The sequence below is a fragment of the Populus trichocarpa genome, chromosome 13 (genome assembly GCF_000002775.5).
Source record: "Populus trichocarpa isolate Nisqually-1 chromosome 13, P.trichocarpa_v4.1, whole genome shotgun sequence".
Classification (NCBI taxonomy): Eukaryota; Viridiplantae; Streptophyta; class Magnoliopsida; order Malpighiales; family Salicaceae; genus Populus; species Populus trichocarpa.
This window is the reverse complement of record NC_037297.2, coordinates 5,328,408-5,354,684: the sequence shown is the minus strand read 5'-3', so window position 1 is coordinate 5,354,684 and position 26,277 is coordinate 5,328,408. Positions and strand designations below refer to the sequence as shown.

General features: G+C 32.5%; 3 protein-coding genes across 8 annotated transcripts; 2 read left to right on the top strand and 1 right to left on the bottom strand.

Moving 5' to 3' along the window:
- Nucleotides 1-71: 71 nt before the first annotated feature.
- Nucleotides 72-10,229, bottom strand: LOC7482395 (phenylalanine--tRNA ligase beta subunit, cytoplasmic). Of its 4 annotated transcripts, XM_052446491.1 has the most exons (20): nucleotides 10,058-10,227; nucleotides 9,929-9,984; nucleotides 9,727-9,836; nucleotides 9,507-9,636; nucleotides 9,311-9,426; nucleotides 9,152-9,218; nucleotides 8,639-8,680; nucleotides 7,271-7,312; nucleotides 6,947-7,023; nucleotides 6,093-6,219; nucleotides 5,850-6,017; nucleotides 4,212-4,340; nucleotides 4,011-4,112; nucleotides 3,735-3,869; nucleotides 2,981-3,055; nucleotides 2,408-2,515; nucleotides 1,498-1,593; nucleotides 1,329-1,412; nucleotides 622-710; nucleotides 72-395 (listed from the first exon to the last, which is right to left on the bottom strand). In XM_052446491.1, exons 1-19 carry the CDS (start codon nucleotides 10,113-10,115, stop codon nucleotides 642-644), a joined length of 1,791 nt encoding a protein of 596 aa, XP_052302451.1. In that variant the 5' UTR covers nucleotides 10,116-10,227; the 3' UTR covers nucleotides 72-395; nucleotides 622-641. The 4 variants fall into 4 exon arrangements, with proteins under 4 accessions (XP_052302451.1, XP_052302452.1, XP_052302453.1 ...); XM_052446492.1 differs by lacking the exons at nucleotides 72-395; nucleotides 622-710 and having other exon boundaries at nucleotides 1,379-1,412; nucleotides 1,498-1,570; nucleotides 10,058-10,228; XM_052446493.1 differs by lacking the exons at nucleotides 72-395; nucleotides 622-710; nucleotides 1,329-1,412; nucleotides 1,498-1,593 and having other exon boundaries at nucleotides 2,514-2,573; nucleotides 10,058-10,229.
- Nucleotides 10,230-12,774: 2,545 nt separating this feature from the next.
- Nucleotides 12,775-17,266, top strand: LOC7482394 (uncharacterized). Of its 3 annotated transcripts, XR_002977441.2 has the most exons (4): nucleotides 12,775-13,161; nucleotides 15,578-16,114; nucleotides 16,361-16,500; nucleotides 16,768-16,917. XR_002977441.2 is itself a non-coding variant. In XM_024584102.2 (3 exons), exons 1-3 carry the CDS (start codon nucleotides 12,898-12,900, stop codon nucleotides 16,996-16,998), a joined length of 1,032 nt encoding a protein of 343 aa, XP_024439870.2. In that variant the 5' UTR covers nucleotides 12,781-12,897; the 3' UTR covers nucleotides 16,999-17,266. The 3 variants fall into 3 exon arrangements, 2 of the variants coding, with proteins under 2 accessions (XP_024439870.2, XP_002319738.3); XM_024584102.2 differs by lacking the exon at nucleotides 16,361-16,500 and having other exon boundaries at nucleotides 12,781-13,161; nucleotides 16,768-17,266; XM_002319702.4 differs by lacking the exon at nucleotides 16,361-16,500 and having other exon boundaries at nucleotides 12,783-13,161; nucleotides 15,581-16,114; nucleotides 16,768-17,266.
- Nucleotides 17,267-22,736: 5,470 nt separating this feature from the next.
- On the top strand, nucleotides 22,737-24,864 carry LOC7482393 (F-box protein At5g07610). Its single transcript, XM_002319701.4, has one exon. It carries the CDS (start codon nucleotides 23,208-23,210, stop codon nucleotides 24,396-24,398), a length of 1,191 nt encoding a protein of 396 aa, XP_002319737.1. The 5' UTR covers nucleotides 22,737-23,207; the 3' UTR covers nucleotides 24,399-24,864.
- Nucleotides 24,865-26,277: the final 1,413 nt, after the last annotated feature.

Here is a 26,277-nt window from a genome sequence, read left to right as displayed (position 1 = left end):
ACTCTCCTCCAGGAATAGTTCGTAAAACTCATATGAGCTTAAAACTTATACAAGTTCATCACTACCTTCAATCATCTCAACCCCCAATAATGATTTTATATTTCTCTTTAACAAATACTAGTCACATATATTGAGAAAAATCAGAACATGAAACGAAAAGACCTAGCTAAGTAAACCATCAGTAGATATTTCACATCAAAATCTGAGTTTTAATTGCCTAAATAATCAATACCGATAGTTTCATTGTCTTAAGAAAACGAACTCTCTAAGAAAACAAAGCACTCGCAGGTGGAGGCCAGTAATTTCTCTCCAGATTTTAGGCTCAGATTTTAGGCCAGTAATCACCATCTCAGGCAAAACAAGATTCAAGCCACTGCACCAGATCACCAGCTGACCTGCATGCTCAAGAGGAAAAATAACGGGTCACTTACAAATAACAAAAAACAAGGGGGCCAGCGAGCTAATTGGTGTGCCTGCATTTGCAGATCCTGGTGGGCAAATGCTAAGCCCAGCTCATAGATGTCAGGCACCCACAAGTGTGGATAAGTGTAACATTGCTCAAAAGAATTTGAAGCTTTCAGGAAACGAATACTTGAAACAAGGACCGTTACTGTTACTTACATTTGTTGTCACCGTAGACCTTACAAAAAATGCTCAATATCAATTTCCAATAAGGAACATGGATCCGTAATGACAAAGTTGTTCAAGACCTGGTAATTTATTGCTAATCAGAAAGATGTTTAAACCATACAAAAGGAGTCATAGAATAAGTGAACTGGCAGGAAATTGAATGTAACTTGCGAAAGGAACACTTTTCTATGACAAATTTATTCCGCATAGCCACTGGCCATCTGTTCTGTAAAATAAGTTGTGAAATTCATTTTTCATTTATAGTGTTGATGCCGACATAAAATAAAGCTTAAATTCCAAAATAGATTACGGTGCTAAAACAATACTTTTCACCACCACCCAACCCTAATAAACAGCCGCTGCCAGCACCAAAAAGACTACCAATTTATATAAAATATTCTCCACAAATATATGGACAACAGAAATTACAAGTCACTGTTTTCACTAAAAATCACTTCTGGAGCACTGTGCAACTGTATATAACAATTTGTTAGAGTCCAACATAGCAATCAGTAAAAAATTCAAGAATAGAATAATCAATTTCATGGATAAAGAAAGGCACAATCAATAAAGTTTACTAGAAATTTCAGATTTTAACACATTGACACCAACAAGAGACTATATTATGTTACTGACTATTGTTATGAAATATCATGGTGCTAATAAATAAAACTTCTACGTATGCGATCACTAGATACCTGGGGGTGCACAATACCAAAATCGCCAATATGCTTCCCTTTGTAAATGATGCTAGCCTGTCTACCGGGAAGAAATTCAGGTGCCTTCAGTAAATACCAAATGAGGGTTATCATAACCAATAATGCCAGAATGACCTCAAAAACAACAGGCAGCACAGGAAATACTTACATCTGACCGCTGTATGTAGTACCCCGTATTGTCACCGATTGGCACAAAAGGGGTTCCCAGCACTTCCATAATTCTGTCCAACAAGGAATGAATAAGCTGCAAACACGGTTTAAAATGTCATCCATTTAACTTATTAGACTTTATAAATTCTGAGTGTGGCTAATAAAATTTAGAGACAAAATTGCTGGATGCAGAACAATAGAGGAAAAGTCCTCGGATGAATTTCATGGAGTGTGGTCGTAGGATTTTGGATTTATGAATTTAGACATTGACATCAGATTTGATGTAAAAATTGAATGATAAAGGGGAAAGGACTACTAACTGCAGGCTTGTAGCGTTATGAAAGAAATCCATTTATTAAAGCCTCACGCTGTGCAAGAAATTAGAGAAATAGGATGCAACTTTATTCATTAAATTGTGCAGCTGGAATTAGAATATTATAAGCATATTTATGGGCTTGAAATCTTCCTGATGTCACCAATAGAGTTTGACTCCTGAGTAAAAACACAACTACCATTTAGAATAATAAAAAAATAAACAAGAAATTTAAAATTTGCTAAGCAGGAGATACTTTATGCTTCCTAATTCTAGCTAGAGAAACACTCGTCTCCCAGCAATTATTAGATTTTGGACCCTCTACCTATACACCGAAATCACACTTGATCCTTAGGCTAGATAATTGCTGCACAAAAGCATACAAATTTGAATATTGTTTGGCAAAAGCCATGCCTTCAAATAAGAAAATCAACTTGAGAGATCTTTAATGGGTGACAAGATATCAAAAAAAAGAATACCAATGAAATAAAATCAATGAATCGATGAAGTATCAGATAATAACCGTTCAAAAACTTGTAATGAAGCCATTCCATACAAGATTGGAAATGAAGCTCAACAACATAACAAACTATACCTCAAATCCTGAGTTAGTGCCACAATACAGAGCTGCAAGATGGCGACGGTTAGTTGCACCAACATCTTTACTCTCATCCAAAAATGCTACATCACCCACTTCAAAAATCTATTGGCCAATTTCAAACATGAGAAGTTATCCACACACACATATATATACATATATCCTGCCAAAAGCAGGAACAAGTTATCACACCTGAAAAAAGATTATTGATTCTCATTGATATAGCAGCTACCAACGACATAATGGGAGGATGTGCACATGTGCGCATAAAAATAGCAGTATGAACTTCTATTTTGCAATGAACTGGACTCGATGCATTAAGCAAACACCCTTGGACATGCATAAAAAAATTGCACCCTAGATAGTTGTTCTGTTAGATGAAGGAACTTCCTCCTACCAATGAGGGTAAAAATTATTGCCACGGAGTATCAAGAACACTATCATACTTGATAGATATTTGAGCATACTCCAGAGATTAGTAGAATTATCTATGCATTCAAGTTGTCAAAATAGTGTAAGAAATATACAATTCTCTAATAACAAGGACTATCAAGAACCAGAAATAAGTACCTTGATTGGCTTAGGATGGTCTTTGTTATGTCCAATAATTTTCAAAGCACCAGGCATGAGGCTTGTTCGGACAGCCTACAGAAATGTACAGGAAATTAAAATTTGAAAAAGAGGTGAAGATATTATGTATAGTTATGCCAAAATAGGTAGCATACAAAAGCTGCAAAGATTATTTAGACCACAGACATAGGAACCAAATAGCAATTCAGACAATTACTTTCTGCCCATTTAGGCATGCTTGTTTGGAACCCTCTCAACCCCGATCCCAGAACCCTTTCTGATTCATAATGCATTATCACCTAACCATAAATACTGCAAAAGCAGCTAGTTTCTGATTCACAATGGATGACTGATCATGTGAAGTACCAGCAATGTCTAACATCTTCATAAGAATATATCCTTTAAGTATATCCAAGTCTTACAATATTTGAAACAAACAAGCAAGTACATTTTAGAGTTATAAATTCTGCCAATTGAAGGATGATATTTCCAGAGGATATCAACCACACTCCACAATCATATGAGAATACAAACATACAGAGGTTTTACTAATACACAATTTATCTTCATAATAATTTGATTGTTGGTTAAAAAGTCTTAGCAATAAAACAAGGAAAAGCAGAGGTGCATATCAGGTAAAAGTTATACAAAGGTGAAGGAAAGCCAGTTCAAAGAGATTGAAACGACCAAAATCAAAATAGAACATGAAAATATAGTAGGCTTGGAACACCACCAAAGACGATTTAACACAAACCTCAAAATCTGAGGAACGGGGATTTCCAATAATCACTGCACTTGATTGATCATCTTCTCGATTTAACAAGGCAAAATTCTCTCGATTAGAGCATAAAATCCATGTTAAGACCTCTGTAAACCCATTCATTGCAATCTAGAAATTGCAGACAAAATAAATAAATAAATAATAAAATAGCCCATGGAAATCAAAGTAGAATAATAAAAACCACAATAAGAAAATGCTAGCAAAGCAAGAACATGAAGAGAGAGAGAGAGAGAGATCTCCTTTTAGTACCTCTGCTCTGATAAGATCCTCGAGCTGATTCAAGGGCAGTGGCTTCATTGATGGGAGCCTTCTCTTTGGAATGTCATTGTACCCATAAGCAATTGCAACGTCCTTGAAAAGACAGTGGATGCCTTGTCATTCACAAAAAGAAAAGGACGCAAATTGGCTATGTTATAAACACAGTAAATAATAGTAACCATTGTTGTATACCTCCATAACATCACACGGGTGAAGAATGTCACTTCTTGTTGGAGGTACCGATACATTGATATTGCATTTGTTGTCATCAAGTACAGAATGCTCAGAACGCAATTGCATCCGATTTAATAAACTAGTAACCTGAATGATAAAAAAATAAAATAAAAAACAAGTGCTATTGCTATCTCAGACTTTCTTGCATGGACAGACACAAGGGAATAGTGTCAGCAATGCCATAATTGATAAACAGATAGCTGACAGAAAATCCTAGAAGAAAGCATGCCAGAGGGCTAATATACCCATCAGGTGCAGAACTTCCAACGACAGAAATCATGTACTGTACAACAGCCAACGACAGAAAACTTGTACTGTACAACATCCCCTGATAAGAGATGGTTTCTTCAAGACAGAAGCAATTTCGATATGATAATCGGGAAAAAAAAATAAAAATTGTTCCTTAATATTCTTACCAAAATTACCAGGTAAATGACAACAGTGGATGGTTAATGAATACAAGAATGAATCAACATCAAAATCTATGCCTGTGATTGAACACAGCTTAACAATTCTTAAATTTCAACTGCTTTCAGATAACTTATATAAATTTTTAAAACTAATCAGAAATTCAATTATTTTCACCACCTCAACATCTGTTTTCCTTTTCCTTGATGCTGATAACACATAAAATTACAGTTCAAACAACAGCATTTGTCGAGCTCTGTTTTAAATGGCTAAAACAACTTTAGATGACTTCCCTAGAAGTCCACTGACTCTCAAACAAACTAGATGTAATCCACGACTGATTGCTGCCCCAACTATATTCTCCTCCTAATATAACTTGTAAACAAAGTTATGGAGAATCAAGTGAATGGAAAATTAACACAATCCAAGAAAACTAATTCTCTGAGCACTCAATTTATTTGATCAATCGATCTTTGTCACTTCATCTTGAATGTCTAACCAGGGCGCTATTTATTAGCATCAAAGCAACTAGAAAATAGGAAAACCAAACCCAATCCAAAAAAAAAACCCACCAGGAATAGGACTAACTGATAGACTAAAAAATAAATAAAAAAATCCTAAACTTCTTCCTAAAATAAGTAGTCTAGAATTCAGTGGCAGGTGGTTCTGCATCATAAAGTATCACCTAAAGTTAAACATGCTACCATCAGTTATCAACTTACATGCAAGGAACCAACTTGCATTTCCTTGAAATCTATCCAAAGTTAAACTATAGTCTTGCTCATTGAAATCAAACACTGTAAGTACAATAAATCATGTTCGATCAGTAATTCTTTTTCTCTGGTAAAGCCAGATGCAAGTATACTTCCAGGTATCATTGAGCAAATTTGCAAATTGAAGGAAAATCAAAGTAGTGATCTTTCTTAATGTGCTGTCCATTTCAAATCTTTGTGCATTTGAACAATCCACACAAGTCCTTTGCTTCAGGAAATTGAGTAAACTCGACACCATCAATTATCTTTTCAAATTAAAGCCTAATATGATCAAAAGCAGAATTGGTTTACTTATGATACATCACTTAATCAATGAAAATGCTGACATCAAATGGAGCAGCACTTCATTTAAATTTAAATGAAAGCATGTGCACAAAATTAGTAACAAGTGTAGGAACAACAGGAATTACAATACCTTTTCTGCCTCCAAAGAGACTCCAATTGAGCCAGTAATATATGAAAGAGGAACTTCCATGTTATAGACAGATAAATCAGGGTAAATGAATGACCTCCCATCAGAATATATCACTTCAACTGGCTCCACCTCAAATTTTCTTTGACAATATGCTGAAAAGATTGTTACCTGAGAAAACAAGGAAAATGTGTACATAAATCTAAAAATTACCATGAAAAAGAAACCTGAACTTCAGTCTCTTACCATCGTGTTCAATACAATATTGGCCTTTGTCAGATCGGTGGCTGTGCATTCAATGAAAACATTCTTAGTCTTCAGAGTGATAGCCGAATGCGCACCATTAATAATTGGCGGTAGAGATAAAACAGTTCTGCAGAAAGAAACATGAGATGCATATATATACAGGCAGTAACTTGAAATTCTTAAAGCACAAAAGAGAGATGTCGTAGGCTATAAAAGAGCATGACATTCATACTTAATGATCAAATGAAATGTGTCAATAAGTAACCTAAAATATCCCATAGAAACAACCACATGAAAAAAAGAGGACTATTGTCACTGTAATTGCTGATATCTGTCTTGCCCTGCCCCCCTAAGAAAATTGGACCAGGCTGGGTTGCTCATTTTTCAAAAAATCAATTCCATTGAACTCCACATATATACAAATAAAACATAAGGTTTCTGCCCCATCTGTATCTGACTCAAATTTGTGCCCTCTCTTGACAAGATATCATTAAATAAAATGGGGCACAAACTAAAATAGAGATGCAAATAATGCACAAGGATGAAGCCAAAGCAAGTAATTGGAAAAGGAAAACTACGGATGCACCCTAATTCCAGAATTTGGTGATTCGCAGGGGAAATCTAAAGAATTGAGTGATGCGCAGGGGAAATCTAACTCTTGTGCATTCACATCCTCCATAGGGTGATGGAATCTCTCTTACCAGGGGTATATGAAGCAACTGAACACTATATCAAACTATAGAAAAGATGTCATTCAATAAAAGGAACTAAAACTAAATAACAAATCAATAGGTTGACAGGCAAGAAACTACAAAATCATAACGATTTGATTTTATCGAGAAACCTACTCATACCTTTTAGAATCATGTATGACAGGAAACACTGGAGAATTCTCAATTATTTGTAAGAACTTCTTCAGCTTCATATCAGACTGCCAAGTAAATATTGTTAGAACCCATAGCAAGACAAAAGGCATAATTGCATTTTTTGCACCTAGCATACAATTTAATTCGCAAACTCTTGCGTATTACAAGAAAATCATTCACAAAGGATAGGCTTAGAACCATCAACACCACAGTTGTTCAAGGATTAGAAAAACAAACAATATAAAGGCAATATCAAAACTTGAAAACATAACTAATGGACAACAAAATGAAGACGCCATAATTTCCAATCACCTTGTAAAACTCCATCAGTTCATCAGCTCTGAAGCTTTTCTCCTAAATTACGAGAATCAAAGACAAAGAAATCACCATTAGTCAGTCATAAATGTTTATGGCATTGAGAGTGTAAAGCACAAAGCAGATGATAATAAGACAGCAATAAAATTAGCCACCAAAAGAAACACACGGAAGCTCCCATGAAATGTGAAATAAGGTTCAGAAAGACTGTCTGGATAGATTTCTAACTCCAAAAGCATGCACATTCTCTCCAGGTATTCGCTGTGTGTGAAATAGTGATGTCAAGGGGCACTCACCTAGGCGCTCTAGGTGAGGCAAAGCCCCAACACCTTTATTAGCCTCATGCGTTGGATTTCAATGAGGAGTCGCCTTGGCGAGTGCCTTGTGAGTGGGTGCAAGGCGCTAAGGCTAGTGCCTGCTTGAAGTTACTCCTTTTCTATTGGATTTTTTTTTTAATGATTTATGTTTTGACCTATTTGTCTATTTTTTTAATTTACCACAAGAAACAACTTAGGGTTGTTTCTGTAAAAAACAAAGATTAGGGTACAAAAAAATTAAAGAAATCATTAAAGTGGGAAACAAACAGACAATGAAGTACACTTAGAAGAGAAACACCAACCACACTTTCTTTTTTCAATGGTGGGAGTCGAAGAACAACACATTTGTACAGCTAATACTTTAATTTTTTCTAAACATTTGCAAAATAGTTTGAGAGATAAGGGTTTCGATTATAATCATGAAATGGAGGATATGGAGGATTCAAGTGAAGAAGAGGAAAGCATGGAAGGAGATGTTTTTGAAGTTTAATGAATAATGATGATGATATTTAATTTTGTTTTTTAATCTATCTGGCTACTTACTATTTTAAATTATCTTATTTTGTTATAAGGGTGAAAAATATAACTTTATATGACTATGTTATGGTATTTTATATTTTCTTTTGATTTTCTAATGATCTAATCTTAATTGGGAAGATATATATTTTAGATTTATATAATATAAATTTTTTTTTTTAATTTATAGCATTTCGCCTTGGTTCATTCGGGACCTTGGGCATTTTATAGGCTTGGCGCCTTTTAGCGCTTTTCACCTTTGACAATACTGGTGTGAAAGCACACTAAGATGTTTAACAAGAGTATATAAAAAACAAGACATAACTAACACAATACTACTAAATGGTGCCAAGTACATTCAGAAAAAGACCTATAAAACTAAGCAAAGGGGCAGAAAAGGACAGGCTTATAGTTCAAGTCCCCCTAGTATAAACTAATTTTCTTGTGACATGGCCAAAACTCACCATTGCAGTGCAGATGGGAATATATTCAAACATACGAATCACAAAATAAATATTATAGCACAAGTTACCTGTTTCAGTGGCACAAAATTAATGCTTTTGGGATGCAAAGCCTGAAAAATGAGCGCATAAAACATGTTATAATTTAGTATGTATTCCTTCAGTTCTCATAAAACAATCCTGATTTTCAAGAAGCAAATGAAAGTCAGAAAACCTATCAAGTAGACATGCAAAACCTACATGAATGTGCTTTGCAACAAACAATTGTATCCATAAAGAGAAAAGATACTACATGACCAATATTTAGTCCGAGGGAGAAAGGAAAAAAGAAAATACATAAAAAGTTGCAGTAGACAATATCCAAAGGCCACTTATCCATATATAACGGGACACAGTAAAAACATCATTGCAAAAGTGTTGAAGCATTCCTATCTTACAAGAAGCATCTACCGCACATACTATAATTATAGCACAGGCCAAATGAGTTGTGAGGTCCTCTTCTTCCAGACTTGCAGTATTACATCACATCATTGACAATACAAGATGCATGTGAAAAGAGATGATTCCAAAGATATTGAGCCCACCTCATAAGTGAAAGGGCCTTGTAGTGTATCCAAGTCATGAGTCCCTATTGCAACTAGGGTTCTTCGCCTAAAACATATGAAAACAATGGATGTGAGTATTACGAGAGTGAGAGGGATAAAAACAATAAAAGAGCATTCAGACAAGAATATTAATACTACCTACAAATGTTTTGATGAAGCTTATCTTGAAGATCAATGAAACTGTTGTAACTAGCTTCATCAAATGTAATATCTCTCAGAACAGCACAAACAACAAAGGGACGAATCGACGATGTCTGCAGCATGCCATGAGATGCCAAAATTACTCCAAGCATGTTTGTGGCTATTAGGAAAAAGAAAATAAAAGAAAACATACTTGTGGTTTGACATGCATCTTAAGCATTGAGTCCTTGGGAATGCTGGCAAGTGTATATGTTGGTGTCTGCTGCTCCTCGTTAAAAACGCGGAGGGCTTGGGCAATCCCCTCAAGGCAGAGCAAATCATATCTGAGGATAAATAAATCAAACAGAAGGATATTATCACAATCTTTTCTTGTTTATATAATACAAATATAAATATAGATAAACCGAACCTACCTGTTAGCAGGAACTTCAATTTTGTAGATGATTTCTCCATCGTCATCACCAACTCCTCCATCTTCTTCATCCAAGTGCCTCTCTTTTCTAATAATTGCTTTCTCAGTTGTCTGATATCATCATCGAGTCAAATTGATTGATTGATTTTGGATTCGAAACATCATCAATCAAAACAAAATTAGAAGAGGGAGGGAGGGCTCACCACATCGTCGAGCTCGATGCCGAACTTGAAGCACAGATCCTCAAACTCTTCTTGAGCTACAATACAGTACAATACAATCAACGAACAATTAAAATAGAGAGAAGCGAGGGAAATGAAGCCATTGCTTACAGTAAGATTTTCCTAGGGCTGAGAACAAACGATCTCTCCCCACGCTAACTGTCGGCATGGTGCTGCTGCTGATAGCCTAGGGCAGAAAAAACGGGTAAAATGGGTAAACGCGTCCAATTAAGCTGCTTCCGTTGCTTGACTCGGGTCGGTCCAGACTGATTTCCAGGTAGTATTTTATTGCAGTAAATAAAAAACATGGAAGAACTAGATGGCCATTTTAAAATTGACAAAAAAAAGTTGATTTTGGTCCTTCTAGTTTCACCATACCCATTTTCCATCCCACTATTTTTTATTTTTTTTGTAAATTTCACTTTTTATCCAAAACATCATCTCTTGTTTTTTTTTTTTTTATCCTCAGTTTATGTTAGGAGAGAGAAAGTCACTGAATTTCAATTATGGATAAAAAAAATATCGGTTAATAATTATTTTGATCATCAAAATAGTTGATCTTAGTATCTACGAGTTCTATTTAATAAAAATAGTTCCAATAAGCTCTTATTTCATATTTAGATTGTCTGAAAAAATATATTTAATCTCGGGAAGTTTTTGAGTTTCGAGTTGATTTTTTATTTTAACTTTTTTTATGTTTTTTTAAAAGCATAAATGAGTTTATTTAAATTTTTAAGTGTTTTGAGTCAAAATAATGTTTTATAGTTGATGTTTTGGGTGTAAAACACTCTTGACCTGACTTTTCATCAACTTACCAAAGAGTAAGCAACTCATCATTTGTTGCAAGAGGCGACTCTTTGCCTGCTACTGTTTTAAAGAAAATCATTGGCGGGAGAAAAAAATAAAAGTTTAAAAAGCCAATATGCGCGACTTGCCTCAGGCCTGTATGACTGGGCCTTTTGTTTGGAGGCCCAAGCACGTTATGTTTTTATCATCTAATAACAATATATAGGAACCCTCGAGAAATTTTATGATGCTAAAGTTGTAATTAATGACGTTATTCAATTGAACCTATTTTGAAAAAAGAGACAAACCCATCAAAAGTAATAAAAATATATTTTCAAAAAGTGGATCTCGTTGAATAACTAATTAGAGATTACTAATTAAATACTATAAAATTTATTGGGAACCCTCCAATATTATCGATGTGTTTACTCTGACTTAGCAAATAGATCTCTCTTAAAAACTCTGATCAAAATATTTGCAAATATTAGCTAGTTCAATCTAATTGAATTAAATTGATTACCAATTAATTTTTTTAGAAATGTTTAAGAAAAAAACATAATAATAAAAAAATGTTTGAAGAATTAAAAAACTATACATTTTAAAAAAAAATCTTTAAATTTTTAAGAAATAAAAAATTCTAATATCACTCAATCATTAAAATATTTCCAGAGAATCAAGAAAAGATATTATCTTTGAAAAAATAAAAATATTTGATAAATAAAAACACTTCTTGAATTATCAGACATTTTTTTTTGACAATGTTTAATAAATAAAAATATCAAAGTTTCTTAAGAACATTATTTTTTATCTCTTAAAAATTAACATTTTTGTAGAATGTTTTGAGAAATTTCAATTTTTTATTTCTTATATATTTTTTAAAATTGTAATTTATCATTTTTCTTATCTTTTGCAAACAATTCAATAGTGCAAAATTTCCATTTTTGTTTGAGGATTTTCGAATTTTTATTATTTATTGAAATATATTAATAGTTGGTCAATTTCATATTTATTGACATATTAGTTAATGAAAAAAATCTGTAACTTATAGAATAACTTAAGTACTATATAATTTTTTATTTTTTCATACCCTAATAAAAACCGAACACCTCAATCTTTCAGGTTTCAACATTGTCTACCGATTTTAATTATAGATTGAATTTTTTTATATACCTTTTAAAAGATGAGGATTTAAGTTTTTATCATTGTCTTTTAAGAGGAAGCCAATCATCTTATCCTTTTAAAGTTTTTTTGGTGATTTTTTTTAGTTAAATGTGGGTGTCCGGGCCAGATTGCGCGCACCTCGATTAATCCCACGGGCCCTGAAGTTAACGACCATATAAGCCTCCAGTGGCCATCATATGAGCAACCATAGCGCTCGAACCTGAGACCATAGAGGGAGCAAACCTTTTAGTCCCAAGCTTTTATCACTGGGCCACCACCTATATGGTTTTTTTTTGTGATTTTTTTTATACTTAGGTACTTAGAGACCTCTTTTAGTTGGAATTCTTAATGTTTTGAAGTAAGCATTCAAAATCATACAATACACAATCAATATGGATATAATTATTAATGATATTTACAATAACCACTGCATAATTTATTATATTTTGTTGCCATATTCTCATTTATTTAATGACTTTGTGTACCTTTTTAATTTAATAGGAATTTGGAATTTTGGAGATTTTCGCAAAATAAAGCATTTTTAAATCATTTCTCTCAAATCAAAATAATTTGAAACTTATTTTTCAAAATAGGATATTTTATGCCATTCCAAGTATAAATTTTTTGAATTCAAATTAAAATTATAGCTAAAGAAAAAAAAACACAATTTAAAATGATCTTTCTTCCTTTCCCTCTTTTTTAAAATCATTTTATGTTTCTCTTTTTTATCATTATTAATTTTTTTTATGTTTTTAAAATGATTTTTATTTAAAAATATATTATTTTATTTTTTAAAATTTATTTTTATATTAACATTTTAAAATAATACAAAAAAGAAGAAGGTAAGAATCCATCCAACGGGTCACATAAAATTCAAAGCCATTCGATGACCCCCCTCTTTAATTAAACCTTTAACTCTATCCTCTCTTCCAGATAATTCTCCTCTCCCTCTTTCCATTTCTCCGCTCTTATCTCTCCCCCACTCTCTCTGCTCCAAAACGAAAATGGCCACTGTAATCAAAACGCCGCCGTTCAGTGCGCCACGGATTATCAACAACAGCAGCATTTCCTTAAAATATGCAAATCCCTTATGCCTTTCTTTTAGCCACAACAACAACAGAAGTATTCCCAATTTTTCCCTTGCCAAAAATTCTCTCCGGTTCCCCACCAAACCTTCCCTCCGGTTCGTAAAGTTCGTTCCTTTTTCTTCACAAGGAGAAACCGAAACCACCGAGACCGAGGAGACAATCCAAGAACCAGAAATTGAGGTATTATTATTTGCTTACTGGTTTGGTTTTATTGCTTTGCTTTTATTATTTTGGAGGCAATTGAAATTTGACTAAGAAATAGCAGTGGATTGTTGTTTTGTAAAATTGGGAAGAATTCATATTTTGGGCGAAAGTTGGGATTTTACTTACTGGGTATTTTTCATTTTTGAAGACCTCGAAGAGGGATATCAAGTGTTTTAGGGGTTATCATGAAAGCTGTATTTTGATGATCAGAAAAGTTGACTGAAGGAAGCACACTGGAAGCTGAGATTTTGAGGAGTTTGGCATTGCAAAATAAAGATTGAATATCATGTTTGAGTTGAAATTAGTTGCATTCCTTTGTTGGAGAGTGAAGAGGAGATAGGGTTCTAATGGAATTTGTTTTGGGAGATTAGGATACACACACACACACACATATTTCTGCTGTCTATATTCGAGTCCTTTTACTGAACAAGAAATAAAGATTTCTATTGTTGATGATGGTCTCAACTTGTAGACTTGCTGTGATTTCTCAAGGTCTATGGTTGCAACCAACCTCGTCATACAATGTCTCGGAAATCTCTCATAATGAAGCAGAAATGTGTATCTGGGTGTACTTAAAGCGTTAAAAAGTGCTAAGCTTCAGTTTAACTTTTGTTTATCAGAGAAAATTATAGTATCATTTAAATTAACCTTCAGGGTATGCAAACTAGGTACTTGTTTTCTCAAATCAATATCATTTTTTACTCATAGGAGACTGATTGCTTAAAGAGGGGTTGTAGTTTCAGAATTACCTGTAAAAAGTGAAACTTAATTTAGAGTTAGCTTTCCTTTCCCATGCATTAGGAGCCCCATGTAACCTTTTGGTTTTTGGCTACACTAAGTGAGCATAAATTTCAGTTTTACTGCTTCCCAAACTTGGACATTAGCCAGTAAAGAATCTCAAATAAGAACTTCAGAATGCAAAAGATCCCGCTATATGCCAGAATACGATGCTTAATTTGGATCGCCTTCTTTAAAGAGTGGTTTGAGGTGAGGGTTTAGTCAATATGTTGTTTTTGTGAGTATATGCATAATGAAAGTTATTGGAACCCATGCTTGAGTGGACTTGACTTCTTAGTGCGTGGTTTGTTGTGTGAAAAATTCTTCAATAATATTGTAAATACAAACCTTTTTCTTGAAAAATACTAAATTAATTTTTTGTCAAAAATAAAAAAGCTTTTACTGTATCTTTATTACAACTCAAATAAAACTGCCAAAAAATATCATGATTTGGACCATATTCTGTCATCTACTTTGTACTTTTGCTATTGAAAAATGCATTAAGATCTTGCTTTGTATGGTTAACGTGGTTGCATTTGGAATGATGATTCAATCCATCATTTCCATTTTTTATTTAAAGCAATGAAGTTTACTGATCTTACAAAAACACAAACAATTTAATATAACTATACCTTCACACAATGAAATCTATTAAACAACCAAGAAGATTCTAGTAGAATTTCTCTAGATATATCATAATGGCATAGAGGATCCAATTCCATGTGGCCATTCACTTTTAAGAATTAAGTTAAGAGTTTGTTTGGACTGGTTGAGAAGTTATATCATATCTTTTCACTTCTGAAAATGTTTTTAGCAAGCATATTTTTATTTCACACTTAACTCGTTTACTAGGCATATACATACCGTATCTAAGGAGACATTTGATGGATTGTATCTTGAGAACTTCCATATGCACCACACTAGAAGGAGATGTTTGATAGACTTTATTTTGAGAGCTTTAAAAACCCTGAAGGATTTATTTTCAGGAATATAAGGCACATGATTTCACAAATCAAAGCAATTTCGACCATCAGTTTGTTGCCAGTGGTGTTGTTTTCTTCATTTACAATGACCTTTGCCTTTTTCAAAGTTGATTTGGCTTCATTTTCATTATCATTCTTGCTCTTAGAAGACTTTTTTCCATTTAATGCTAAGTGTTTTTGGGATAAGAAAGGAATGATCTGGACTTTTTTCTTTCCCTGTTCTTCGGCAGTCCTTTATTCCTTCTTTTTTGTTTGTCACGGAAAGAATTCTAATTCATTTATATGCCTTAAACATAATTGTGATTCTCTAGCTGGCTTGCAAGGATGTTGGCTCTGCCAACATTTTTCATCTGGAAACATATTTGATCACAAAGAAATTAAATGTACCATACAAAATTAAGATGATTGATTGTTGCTTGACCTATGATGTTGTGTAAGCTCAACTTTATTGATGCAGTGGTTATCTATGTTTTATCTGTTTTCAATAACTTATCTTTGGATTGGTTGGTAATTTGATGTTCTAGATCTGACTTGACAGTACAAATTATTGTTTTGGGCAATTTCTTGTGCATATATTTTGTTTAAAGAGATGGTTTCTTTGCTTGCATGCGTTAGCTGATAAATTTATGTAGCAGGACTCATCTGATGGTGCTGTGGAGGTGGAAGATGCTGCAAGCAGTGAAGAGGTTGCAAGCAGTGAAGAGGTTGCTGATGCTGAGGACACATCTTCAGTCGTCATGGCTTCCCTCCGGTCTTACAAAGAAGCTTTGGCAAGTAATGATGAATCAATAATTGCTGAAATAGAAGCATTTTTGAAATCCGTTGAAGATGAGAAAATCGACAATGAAAGGAAAGTGGCCAGTTTGACTGAAGAATTATCAATAGAAAAGGAGCGGGTTCTTAGGATTAGTGCAGACTTTGATAATTTTCGGAAGCGGACAGAGAGAGAACGCCTCTCACTAGTAACAAATGCCCAAGGGGAAGTTGTGGAGAATCTGTTGTCTGTTTTGGATAATTTTGAGAGAGCTAAGACCCAGATTAAGACAGCAACAGAAGGAGAAGAGAAGATCAACAACAGCTACCAGAACATATACAAGCAATTCATGGAAATTCTAGTTTCGCTTGGCGTTGTTCCTGTGGAGACTATTGGGAAGCCCTTTGATCCAATGGTGAGTTGCTTAGCTTAACTCAACTCAACTTCAGTATACATGACAACGTAAAATTGCCAAGGTTTGGGAAAAAATGGTAAAAATGATGCATGTAGATTCAAGAAAGACTGTCATTGTAGCTTTCATGAACTATATGCATGCCTTGATAATTAATGATCTTGTTGAAATGGGAACCCTTACCTAAAATTATTACCCTTTTATTGATTGGCATAATGATCAGTCAAATGGATCGTTGGCTTAATGCAGGCGAGGTACCGAGTTGGCTCGAAATTCAGTCAAGTACTGATCAACTTTTTCGAAAATTTGATCAAGTTTGTTCTGGTTTTATGAAGGCTTGGACACGCTTTTAACTCAAACCAAGTCTTTGCTTATTTCGAGCCAACTCGGTGAGTTTGAATGTGTAGCAATGTATATATAAATGATCTTCAGATTGTACTTATAGCATGAATTTGCATATAAAAGAGGTAGGCAAGAAGCGAACTTTTATCAAATCTTGTCTTAATTCTCATGTTTTTGATGGTATAATAAGCTTGTGGTTCATGAAAGTTTCTGTGTATTCCTAGGATGTTAGCTGGCTTTTTTTTTTTTTTTTTAGATGACAGAAGATTTCGGGCAATTTTCTGACTAATCAAGATGTTCCTCTCTTGTGATAGTTGCATGAGGCTATTATGCGTGAGGATTCAGATGCATTTGAAGAAGGTACTGTACTTGAAGAATATCGCAAGGGGTTCAAGCTTGGTGACAGGCTCTTGCGTCCATCAATGGTGAAAGTATCTGCTGGTCCAGGGCCTGTGAAACCTGAACAAGTAGAGGAATCACAGGAAGAAGCTGAGGCTACTAGTGGAACTAGTGAAGGTGGCAGCACAGAAGAGGAGTCTGCTTAGAAGACAAGATAGCCTAGACTCAGTTTTGTAAGCATAAGCTGCGTTGTTGTGCCTAGTTTTATCTTTAGGACCCCAGTTTTGGTGGGTTGTGGTTGTTAAAAGATGATACTTCTACTGCCATTTGTTTCTTTTTAGTAGTAGTTGATATTGGTCAAAAGGAAACACCATTTTGTCGTGGCCATTTTCTCTCTGCTTGTGCAATGCTCCCTGAAGAAGTACTGTAAAATGACAGCAAGATATCAAGTTTTATGGTTTCTATTGCCGAAAATCCCCTTTGATTTAATGAATTATAATTAAGGTTGTTACAGCCTTTTTAATTATAAGCTTTCTGCATGTTTCTTGTGCTTCGCTGAGCTCGAGGCCTCCTTTGTTCGAGTTTTTGCAGTTTCCCATTTCTTTTTTTCGTCATGCTTCTATGTTTCCACCATCACCATTATGTTTTGCTGATTCTCAAAGCTTGAATTAGGACCCCAATGCACAGTTGTAAAAAGACCAACTGTTATTTCTGCAGTATCTTGGGTAGGATTTCAAGTTATTTTTTAATGTAAAAAAATATACTAGTATTATGAATGTATTTTCTTGCATCATAAAAAAATTTAATTGAAAATTAGAAAGTTGATACGGTCTTGAAATAAATTGTGAAAAATGCCGACAAAAATTAAAGTGGAAACCATAGATAAACTCTTTCTTTATTTAATTATATGTAAATAAAAAATGGATAATCATCACAAATGCAATAGTTTAAATTTTGTAAAAAAAATGTAACTGTTAGTATAAATTCTCTTTTATAATTAATTAATTTATCTTTCTTTGAAAAAATATATATACATCTTCTTTTAACTATGTTGTTTATTACATGGAAATTGCAAGTAATTAAAACCAAGATAAAAAATTCTAATGATATGAAATAAGTAAAAAATGTATATCTTTAATCAAAACCTCTTTTATAATGCGTTTTTTTTTGACAATTTTTTAGAAGTTTTATTTTTTCGAAAAATGCTTTTCATAATTTTAAAAGTAAGTTTTAATAAATAAAATAATAAAATAATGAATTGATAATTCTAACGTGAATATATTAAAAAAATAGAACAATAATTATGCTAATAAAAATTATATAAAGAATTTACAATTTTTTTTTTTATAAATATGTCATGCATTTAAAAAATTATACTTATACACAACTATTTAGAAAGCAATTGATAACATTACCATGAAAGACGCCAACATCATTTAAAAATAATTTTATAATTGGATAGTTAGTTAAACATTATTTAAAGAAATTTATTTAAAAAGAATTTAATTAAAAAACATGAAAAAAAAAATTAGTAAGATAAAAAATGAGTCAGGCAAGCTTAAGTTGGGCTTGCCCTCCTGGCCCACATGAAACCTAGGGTTATATACCTGGTTTCTATTTTTTATTTAATTTGACAGACATTCATTTTTTTTATATATTTTAATTTGGTGTACAATACGTTGTTTGTATGGATAGACAAGCATCACTTCTTTATGACTGTAAAATCAGAATATAAATTTATTTAAGATGAAAACCATCTTTATTAAGTTATTTTCTTAAAGATAAGCCATAGATATCAAAATTGTAATTATTGATGGCTAAATCTAGTCACTTGAAAGGTTTATCTCTTCCTCAAAAGTTTTTGATGATTTTTTAAAGATATTTTAAAAAATAAAAAATAAAATAAAATAAAATTCAAAACCAAAACGGATCAAAATAGGAAAAAGAATTCAATCAATGGACCAAAGTATAGATTTCCACTCCTCTTGAATAAATAAGTGAAAAAAGCTGTAATTTTAGAAATTATTAGTCAAAAATTAAATTAAATTAATTAATTAAATATGACTTGATTGTAAATAAATTTTAAAAATTAGAGATTAAAAATTAATTAATATACGAGATTACAATTATAGACCTAGAAAAAAATCAAGTAGAAATCTGATTGAATAAATTTCTAAAATTATCCTGAAAATATATATAATATTATTCATGAGAAAAATTGATATTTTATTATTTATAAGGTTTTCAGGTTTACTATAATAGAATCCTATATTTCTTATTTTTTGTACACAACAAAGAAAAAAACTATATAAATTACAGAACACCTGAAAAATATAAAAGAAAAAAGTAAACACTCAAAGACATTGCAATCCCTCTCTTCTAAAAAGGTTTAGGAGATTTTTCATTAGTGGTTCATGTAGGTTATTTTTAGAGGTTAAATATTTAAATGACTTGTGATTTGTGACAAGCCATCCTTGAATCAATTATTCAAAGTAAAAAATAATTATTTAATCTTCATGATTTTTATATAAACCCTAAATAACTTTAAATTTATCTAATAAGATCATTAAAACTTCTAAAAAAATATTAGATTTATCGTTCATGTTGTGCATATGTTTTGAAGAAAACTTAATAATGACAGCGGAGTCACCGTTAGACAATTAAGGTTGTTAATTATATATTTTAATTATTATTATTATTAATTATAAATTAATTTTTTGTGAAAAATTCTTTTTCTTATGTTAAAAAAAACAAAAAAAATATTTTTCTCATGTTTTTTTAAAAAAACAAAAATCATTTTTCTCTTGTGACTGTTCCGGCCAGATCTAGCCAGAATTGTTTTTTTAAATCTAGTCAGAAATTCAAAGAAAAAAAATCATAAAGGGTGGCTGGAAAAAGCACCAGCTGCGGCGCCAGCCTTGCTGTGGCTAGGTCATCGCAGGTGGAGAGGGCAATAGACTTGGCTGTTGCCTCGCCAGAGCACCGCCAGCTTGCCAGCACTTCTCGTGACACACCGCGAGGCTATTGCTCGCACTGCAAGAGAGGTTGCGTGAGGACTGCGCCTCGCTCTGATATAAGCAGCGACAACCTTGGTTGCCTCTACTGGCATTGCCATTGGCTGTGGGCAGTGTGCCCACTGCCGGCGACAACTAGAAAAGAAGAAGATGAGGAGCAAACTTACAATTATGCCCCTGCATATTTTATTATATTATAATAGAATTTTTAGGGGTGGAATAATGATTTTTCGGTGTGGCTAATATACCTTATTACTTATTACAATAGGTATTTTAGGTAGAATTATGATTATATTTCTAAACATATAAAATATATAATATTAAATTAATTTAGATGTAGAATTAATTTTTCTAATTGGATTAGAATTTAATTAAAGTATTTAATTTATGATTTTGATTTTTATGTTATCCAGATTAGGATTTAATTGAATTTCTTAATTAAAGTATTTTAGAAAATATTTTTTTTTCTCTAAATAAAAAAGAGGTTTTAAACCAAAAAAATTTATTTAATTGATTCTAAAATATTTTAGGATGTTAATATGAATTTTAATATGATTGATTTTTTTATTAAATTTTAAAAAATAGTTTTTTTCAGAAAAAAAATATTAAATAAAATTTATTAAATTTGGGAAATTATCAATTGGATTTGATTTAATATTTCTAAATGTTATAAATATTATTATAAAATTACACATAAAGCTAATAATTAGAATCAAAGTATGAAATATATTTATTTATGCATATTAATGTGTTTTAATGTATGATGGATGATTATAAATATTAAAAGACCAATGTAATTGTGTTTTTAATGGTCAAGTGGTTGTAATATTAAAATAGAGTCTCTATGTATTGCTTTTATTCTATCTTTTTTTAGGTTATAAAATTCTTCATCATTCTTTTGGGTTAATACTTTTATACAATTATGTAAATTTTATATAATTTAAATAGAAAAAATCTATTTTATAATTCAAGATGAAAAAAAAAATGACAAAGAAGGTTAAAACTGTAGTGCTCACAAAAAACTTATAAAGATTTGTAACAGCTATCTATGTTTTGACCTTTTAATTTCTTTTATTGACTCGAGAGAATTAATTTAGATATGTCCATAATTATCCAATTAAAATGACATGTTAAGAATGTATATTTATATATAATTATTATGTATTAAATCTCTTATTAATATATTAAATACATATTAACAATACTCTAAATGGCGTGGATCTTTCCCCACACCTTTTGTTTTCATTATTCCCCACGTTTGTTTTTATTATACTAATATTTTTTTTACATATTTTTTTTTCTCATAATTAACTCCTTTTTTAAAAAAACAAATTTGTATGTTTTTTTTAAAATTACTTTTACTAATTTTTTTTCTAATATTAAACTGGTTAAGAATTTAGCTCTGTTATTAAAAAAAATATTATGGATTGCTATAATGTTTCACTGTATGATTTTTTTTTTCAAAATGATCATTTTGATTTTTTTTTCATATTGAGCTGGTTGAGAATTTAATTTTGTAGTTTTTTTTTATAAAAAATATTGTAGATTATTACAGTATTTCCCCCACATGGTTTTTCTTTTGGTACAATATTTCTCCACATGTTTTTTTTTTTAAATTATCTTTGTTGAATTTATTTTTTTTAATATTGAGTTGGTTGAGAATTTAGCTTTAGCTTTCTCCACATGTTTTTTTATTATTTTTTTTTGTGTTTTTTTCAGAATTATTTTTGTCAATTTTATTTTTTTAATATTGAGCTAGTTGAGAATTTAACTCTGCAGTTTTTTCTTTAAAACACTGTTGATTGCTACAGTATTTCTCCATATGATTTTTTTCTTTTTTCTTTGTTTTTTTTCCAGAATTATCTTTGTTAATTTTAGTTTTTTTTTCATATTGAGCTGATTGATAATTTAGTTTTGTAGTTTTTTTTCTTGAAAAAAAAAACATTATGAATTGCTACAATGTTTCCCCACATGATTTTTTCTTGCTACAGTGTTTCACCACATGTCTTTTTATCGATTTTTTTTTCAAAATTATCTTTGTCGAATTTATTTTTTTCATACTGAGCTGGTTGAAAATTTAGCTTTATAGTTTTTTTTTAAAAACAACGTTGATTGCTGAAGTGTTTCCCCACATGATTTTTTTTGTTATAATTATTTTTCAAATTTATCTTTATCAATTTTATTATTTTTAATATTGAACTCGATGAAAATTACAACTGTAGATTTTCTCACGAAACACTATAAATTGCTACAGTGTTTTTCTGTATAGTTTTTTTTCCCTTTTATTTTTTTATGATTTTTTTCAAAATCATCTTTATTGATTTTATTTTTTTAATATTGAGTTGGTTGAGAATTATAATTGTATATTTCCTCACAAAATACTATAAATTACTGCAGTGTTTCGCTACATGATTTTTTTCCTTGTGTGTTTTTTATGATTTTTTTTTAAAATTATCTTTGTCTATTTTTTTTAATATTCAGCTGGTTGATAATTTAGTTTTGTAGTTTAATTTTTCTTGAAAATATTGTGGATTGCAATAGTATTTTTTCATATAATTTTTTTTTAAAAAATTATGATTTTTTTTATAAATTCATAAAAACACATAAATATACTATAAACCCGTGATAACACGTGTGGATAACAACTAGTTAAGAATATAACTTGTTGCCTTATGAATTTATATGCATAAAACCATAAGCTTCCAAAATAAATAAATTTTCCTAACCGAAATTGACAGGGGTGAATGCCAACTCAAAGAAAGTTTGGGGAGAGATGAAAAAATTTAATTTTTTTTATTTTAAATTAATATTTTTTAATTATTTTGATATATCTATAATAAAAATAATCTTTTAAAATTAAAAAATATTATTTTAATATATTTTAAAATAAAATATACTTTAAAAACCAACCGCCCGTCAAATTAGAGAGACGGAGAGAGAGTCAAGAAATTTTGTCTGCAAAAACAAGAATTGCTCTCATGGTTTCACTGTAACTGAAAGCATCGGCCTCAAGCCTCAAGAGCGAGCCCTGAAAGCCTGAGGGGGTTTGCTAAGAACCTCATACTGCTGGAGATAGCAAGCACTTCACGTTTTGGAGTGGAACAGAAATCAGAGAGAAGACCGGTTTGCTGTTTAAGTAATTGCAGCCTTTAGGACGCTCATGTTTCCACCAGCTTGAAACAGTTCAGAGATGAAGCTAAATATTTTTTTTTGGTAAATGGGTCTTCATTTTTAGTTGATTATATATTGTCCAAATCTCTGGTTTTGAATTTTATTGCATTCTGGGATCTGGGTTTATGTTGAAGTTGCTATCTTTATAAGAGAATGACATCAGCCTGTTAGATAAAACAAAATTCACACCAAATTCTGTATTTGTTATCAAAAAACCAAAATTTTTAGATATGAAGCGTGTTTCTTTATCTTCGGCGGAAATAATTGCCAGCAACCAAGACCTTCTGACCGAAATTCTCATCCGAATACCTGCAAAACCTCTCCTGAAATTCAAGTCTGTATCAAAACAGTGGCTCTCTTTAATTTCTGACCCCAAATTCTGTATCTGGCATGCTTGCCACCAACGAGTCCTAAACCCCACACCCAATGCCCTCCTGCTCAACAACTTTTACTCCTCCACTCCGACTTTCCAGTTCATCCCTCTCATTGGTGATGATTCATCTTCTTATTCTCAAGCTGCAGTCTTTGACTATTTGAATGTGTCTCCGAACTATCGGCTCAAGATAAAGAATTCTTGCAACGGATTGATCCTTTGTATGTCCATCTTCTATGGCTGTGGTTTTGATGATGCAGGTTCTGAACTCAAGGGTATTATTTGTAATCCCACTACCAAGCAATTTAAGACTCTTTCTTTTCCGGTTCCTAAATTCGGGAATTCTAAAACATATTCAAGTTTTTATGGTTTGGCCTTTGATCCCTTAAAATCACATCACTACAAGATCATTTGTCTTCATGTTGATTATCGAGTCTCTAAAAATCCCCAAATTTATCTATATTCCTCACGTACCAACTCTTGGAGCTTCTTGCAAAACTCTCTGGAAGCACCAACTTTGTATGGTTTTGTGAATGGGGTTTTCTGCAATGATGCTATTCATTGGTGCAGTTATGAACAAACCACATTGTATTTCGATGTAAATACTGAAAGTTTGAAGATAATGCCAATGCCTCCTATATTTTCGACTGTAAACAGATTTCGGGAAATGATGTACTTTGGGGAATCAAGGGGCCGTTTGCACTTGGCAGGCATAGGACGCCGTTTCATCTCTCGATTTGATGTTTGGGAGATGGCTTCTGATTATTCTGGATGGTCTTTGCTGTACAATGTGAATCTTCATAGTATGAAAAGGGCATTTCCTGAACAAAAGTTTGATACATTTTCAATATTGAATGTTCTTCTGGCTGAAAAGGAAGAAGAATCGAAGGTTGTGATATCAGTTGACAGTATAGCCGTGTCCTTGAATGTTTACGATGGTACATGGAAGATGCTTAGTGTTTTAGAGCCAGGACTTGAATTTCCTGCTGAATTGGGTTATGAAGGGCATGATGCCTTTCAATACTTTCAGTCCCTTGTTTGTGTTTGAGCATAACACTTTCACTGATTGGTATTCCAATTATCATGTTGATTGTTATGCAATTCTGCAATGTTGAAATTTCTGGTTTTGAGCGGAGATGCCAAAGCATTCCAAAACCTGGGCTTGGCATATGACCATCCAAGTTGGTGACCTGGCTTTTATCATATGGTTAAAGAGAAGCTAGTTTTATCATGACAACCAGGCTTCCCAAATTTTAGTATCAGCTAGTATCAGATATATTTCCCCTTTTGCAAAGCTCACTTATAGTTTTGGATGTTCTCTAATTCATACATGTATTAAGTTTTATGGATACAAAAATTGTTGAATGATGATGACATTGCAGCTTTAATTTGTATAGTAACATCAGAGCTATTGGGTATTTAAGATATATTTCGGCCCAGTAGTGAGTCTGAGTACAAAAGCATACTATGTGAATTTGTAAAGACAATATTTTTTATCATGGGTTACTTGTTTACATCATTGGCCATGGATTTTAAACTTGTATTTGAGTTGTTGGGGCCGATTCTATGCATGTTGCATTTCCTCGATGAATGTTATTGGGTTCATGTGAGTGTTTCATTTTCTCGTCGATCTGCTTTTGTCTGTTTTTTGGCCATTACAAAGCTGGTTATACAACGCTGAAATAACCATCAAGATTCCACTCGGAATACTCGATGAGAAGATCACCTTTACTTGATTTTCTATCCAAAAGATGTACTCAGAGTTGGTAGCGTTTATCATGCTACTAGTGCCATGCAAGCCAGAGGTCTTTGCAGATGAGAAATTAAGATGTTCCCCTAAGCCGTCACGGTATCCAGACAAAGCTCATTTATAGGTACCTCTAAATTGAAACTTCATGGGGCGGGCTTGTCTTGCCATTTTAACTTCTTAGGAGGGTTGTAACTAACAGAGTTGCTATTAATCCTCAGTCCTTTCTCCTCTTTGGTTGTGCTCACATGTTAAAGCAGCTTGGTTGCTTTCTGATATTGGTGATTACGTTTTATGGATGGCAGCATCTACTGTTGTTCATTTTTTTCTCGTGATGGAATCGTCTCATCTAGATCATCATCTTGAGGCTATTTGGATTTTTATGTTAGGTTGTATTGGGCAACAAAAATTGTTTGTCACGGTAAGCCAGTGAAAGAGCCATCAAACTGTTGCCTTCGCGTTTTCTTGTGCTTATTAATGTAGTGAACCTTTTCAGTCAGCTGTCATCTCTGTTTGATTCCGTATCCTATTGGTCTCATATGGGACAGATCGTGAAGATCAATGTTAATGGCTTATGGCATCATGCAAAACTGAAGGCAGTGCAGATGCTGGTATTGTTTTCCACAATTATAAAGATGATTATGGCTGGTTTAGCATTTCGCTGTCTTCTATTAATCCATTCATGCCAAGCATACGTTGCCCATGGTGGCCTTGTTCTGGAGAGGATCATGGCTTCACAGAGGTGGTTCTTCACTAAGATGGTCATCTGCAAAGTCATGCCAGCCTCTCTCTTCATGAATATCTCTCTAGCCTGGGAATGGTAATCAGTAAACACTTTCTCTCTAAATCATTTGTCACCCACTGTGATGTATGTTATGTTCCTTGCTCATAAGAAATGGCTGGTCATTTGTTCGCTCGTAATGCTGGTAATTTAGATAATTATGCTACTAGGCTCAAAGATCCTCTCTGTATTTTCTATGTTGTGTAAAATTCTGATCGTGTTGTAGTTCAATGGTAATTCCATCATTTATCTTGGAAAACTGAGTGGATTTCAGTTGCAGCTAGAGTTGCCATATCTGCAATGGTGTACTCACCCATCATTTATCTTGTTGCAGCTAGAGTTGCCATATCTGCAATAGTGTCTCCGGTTCTTAATTCAAAATTTTCTCAAGGATCCTAT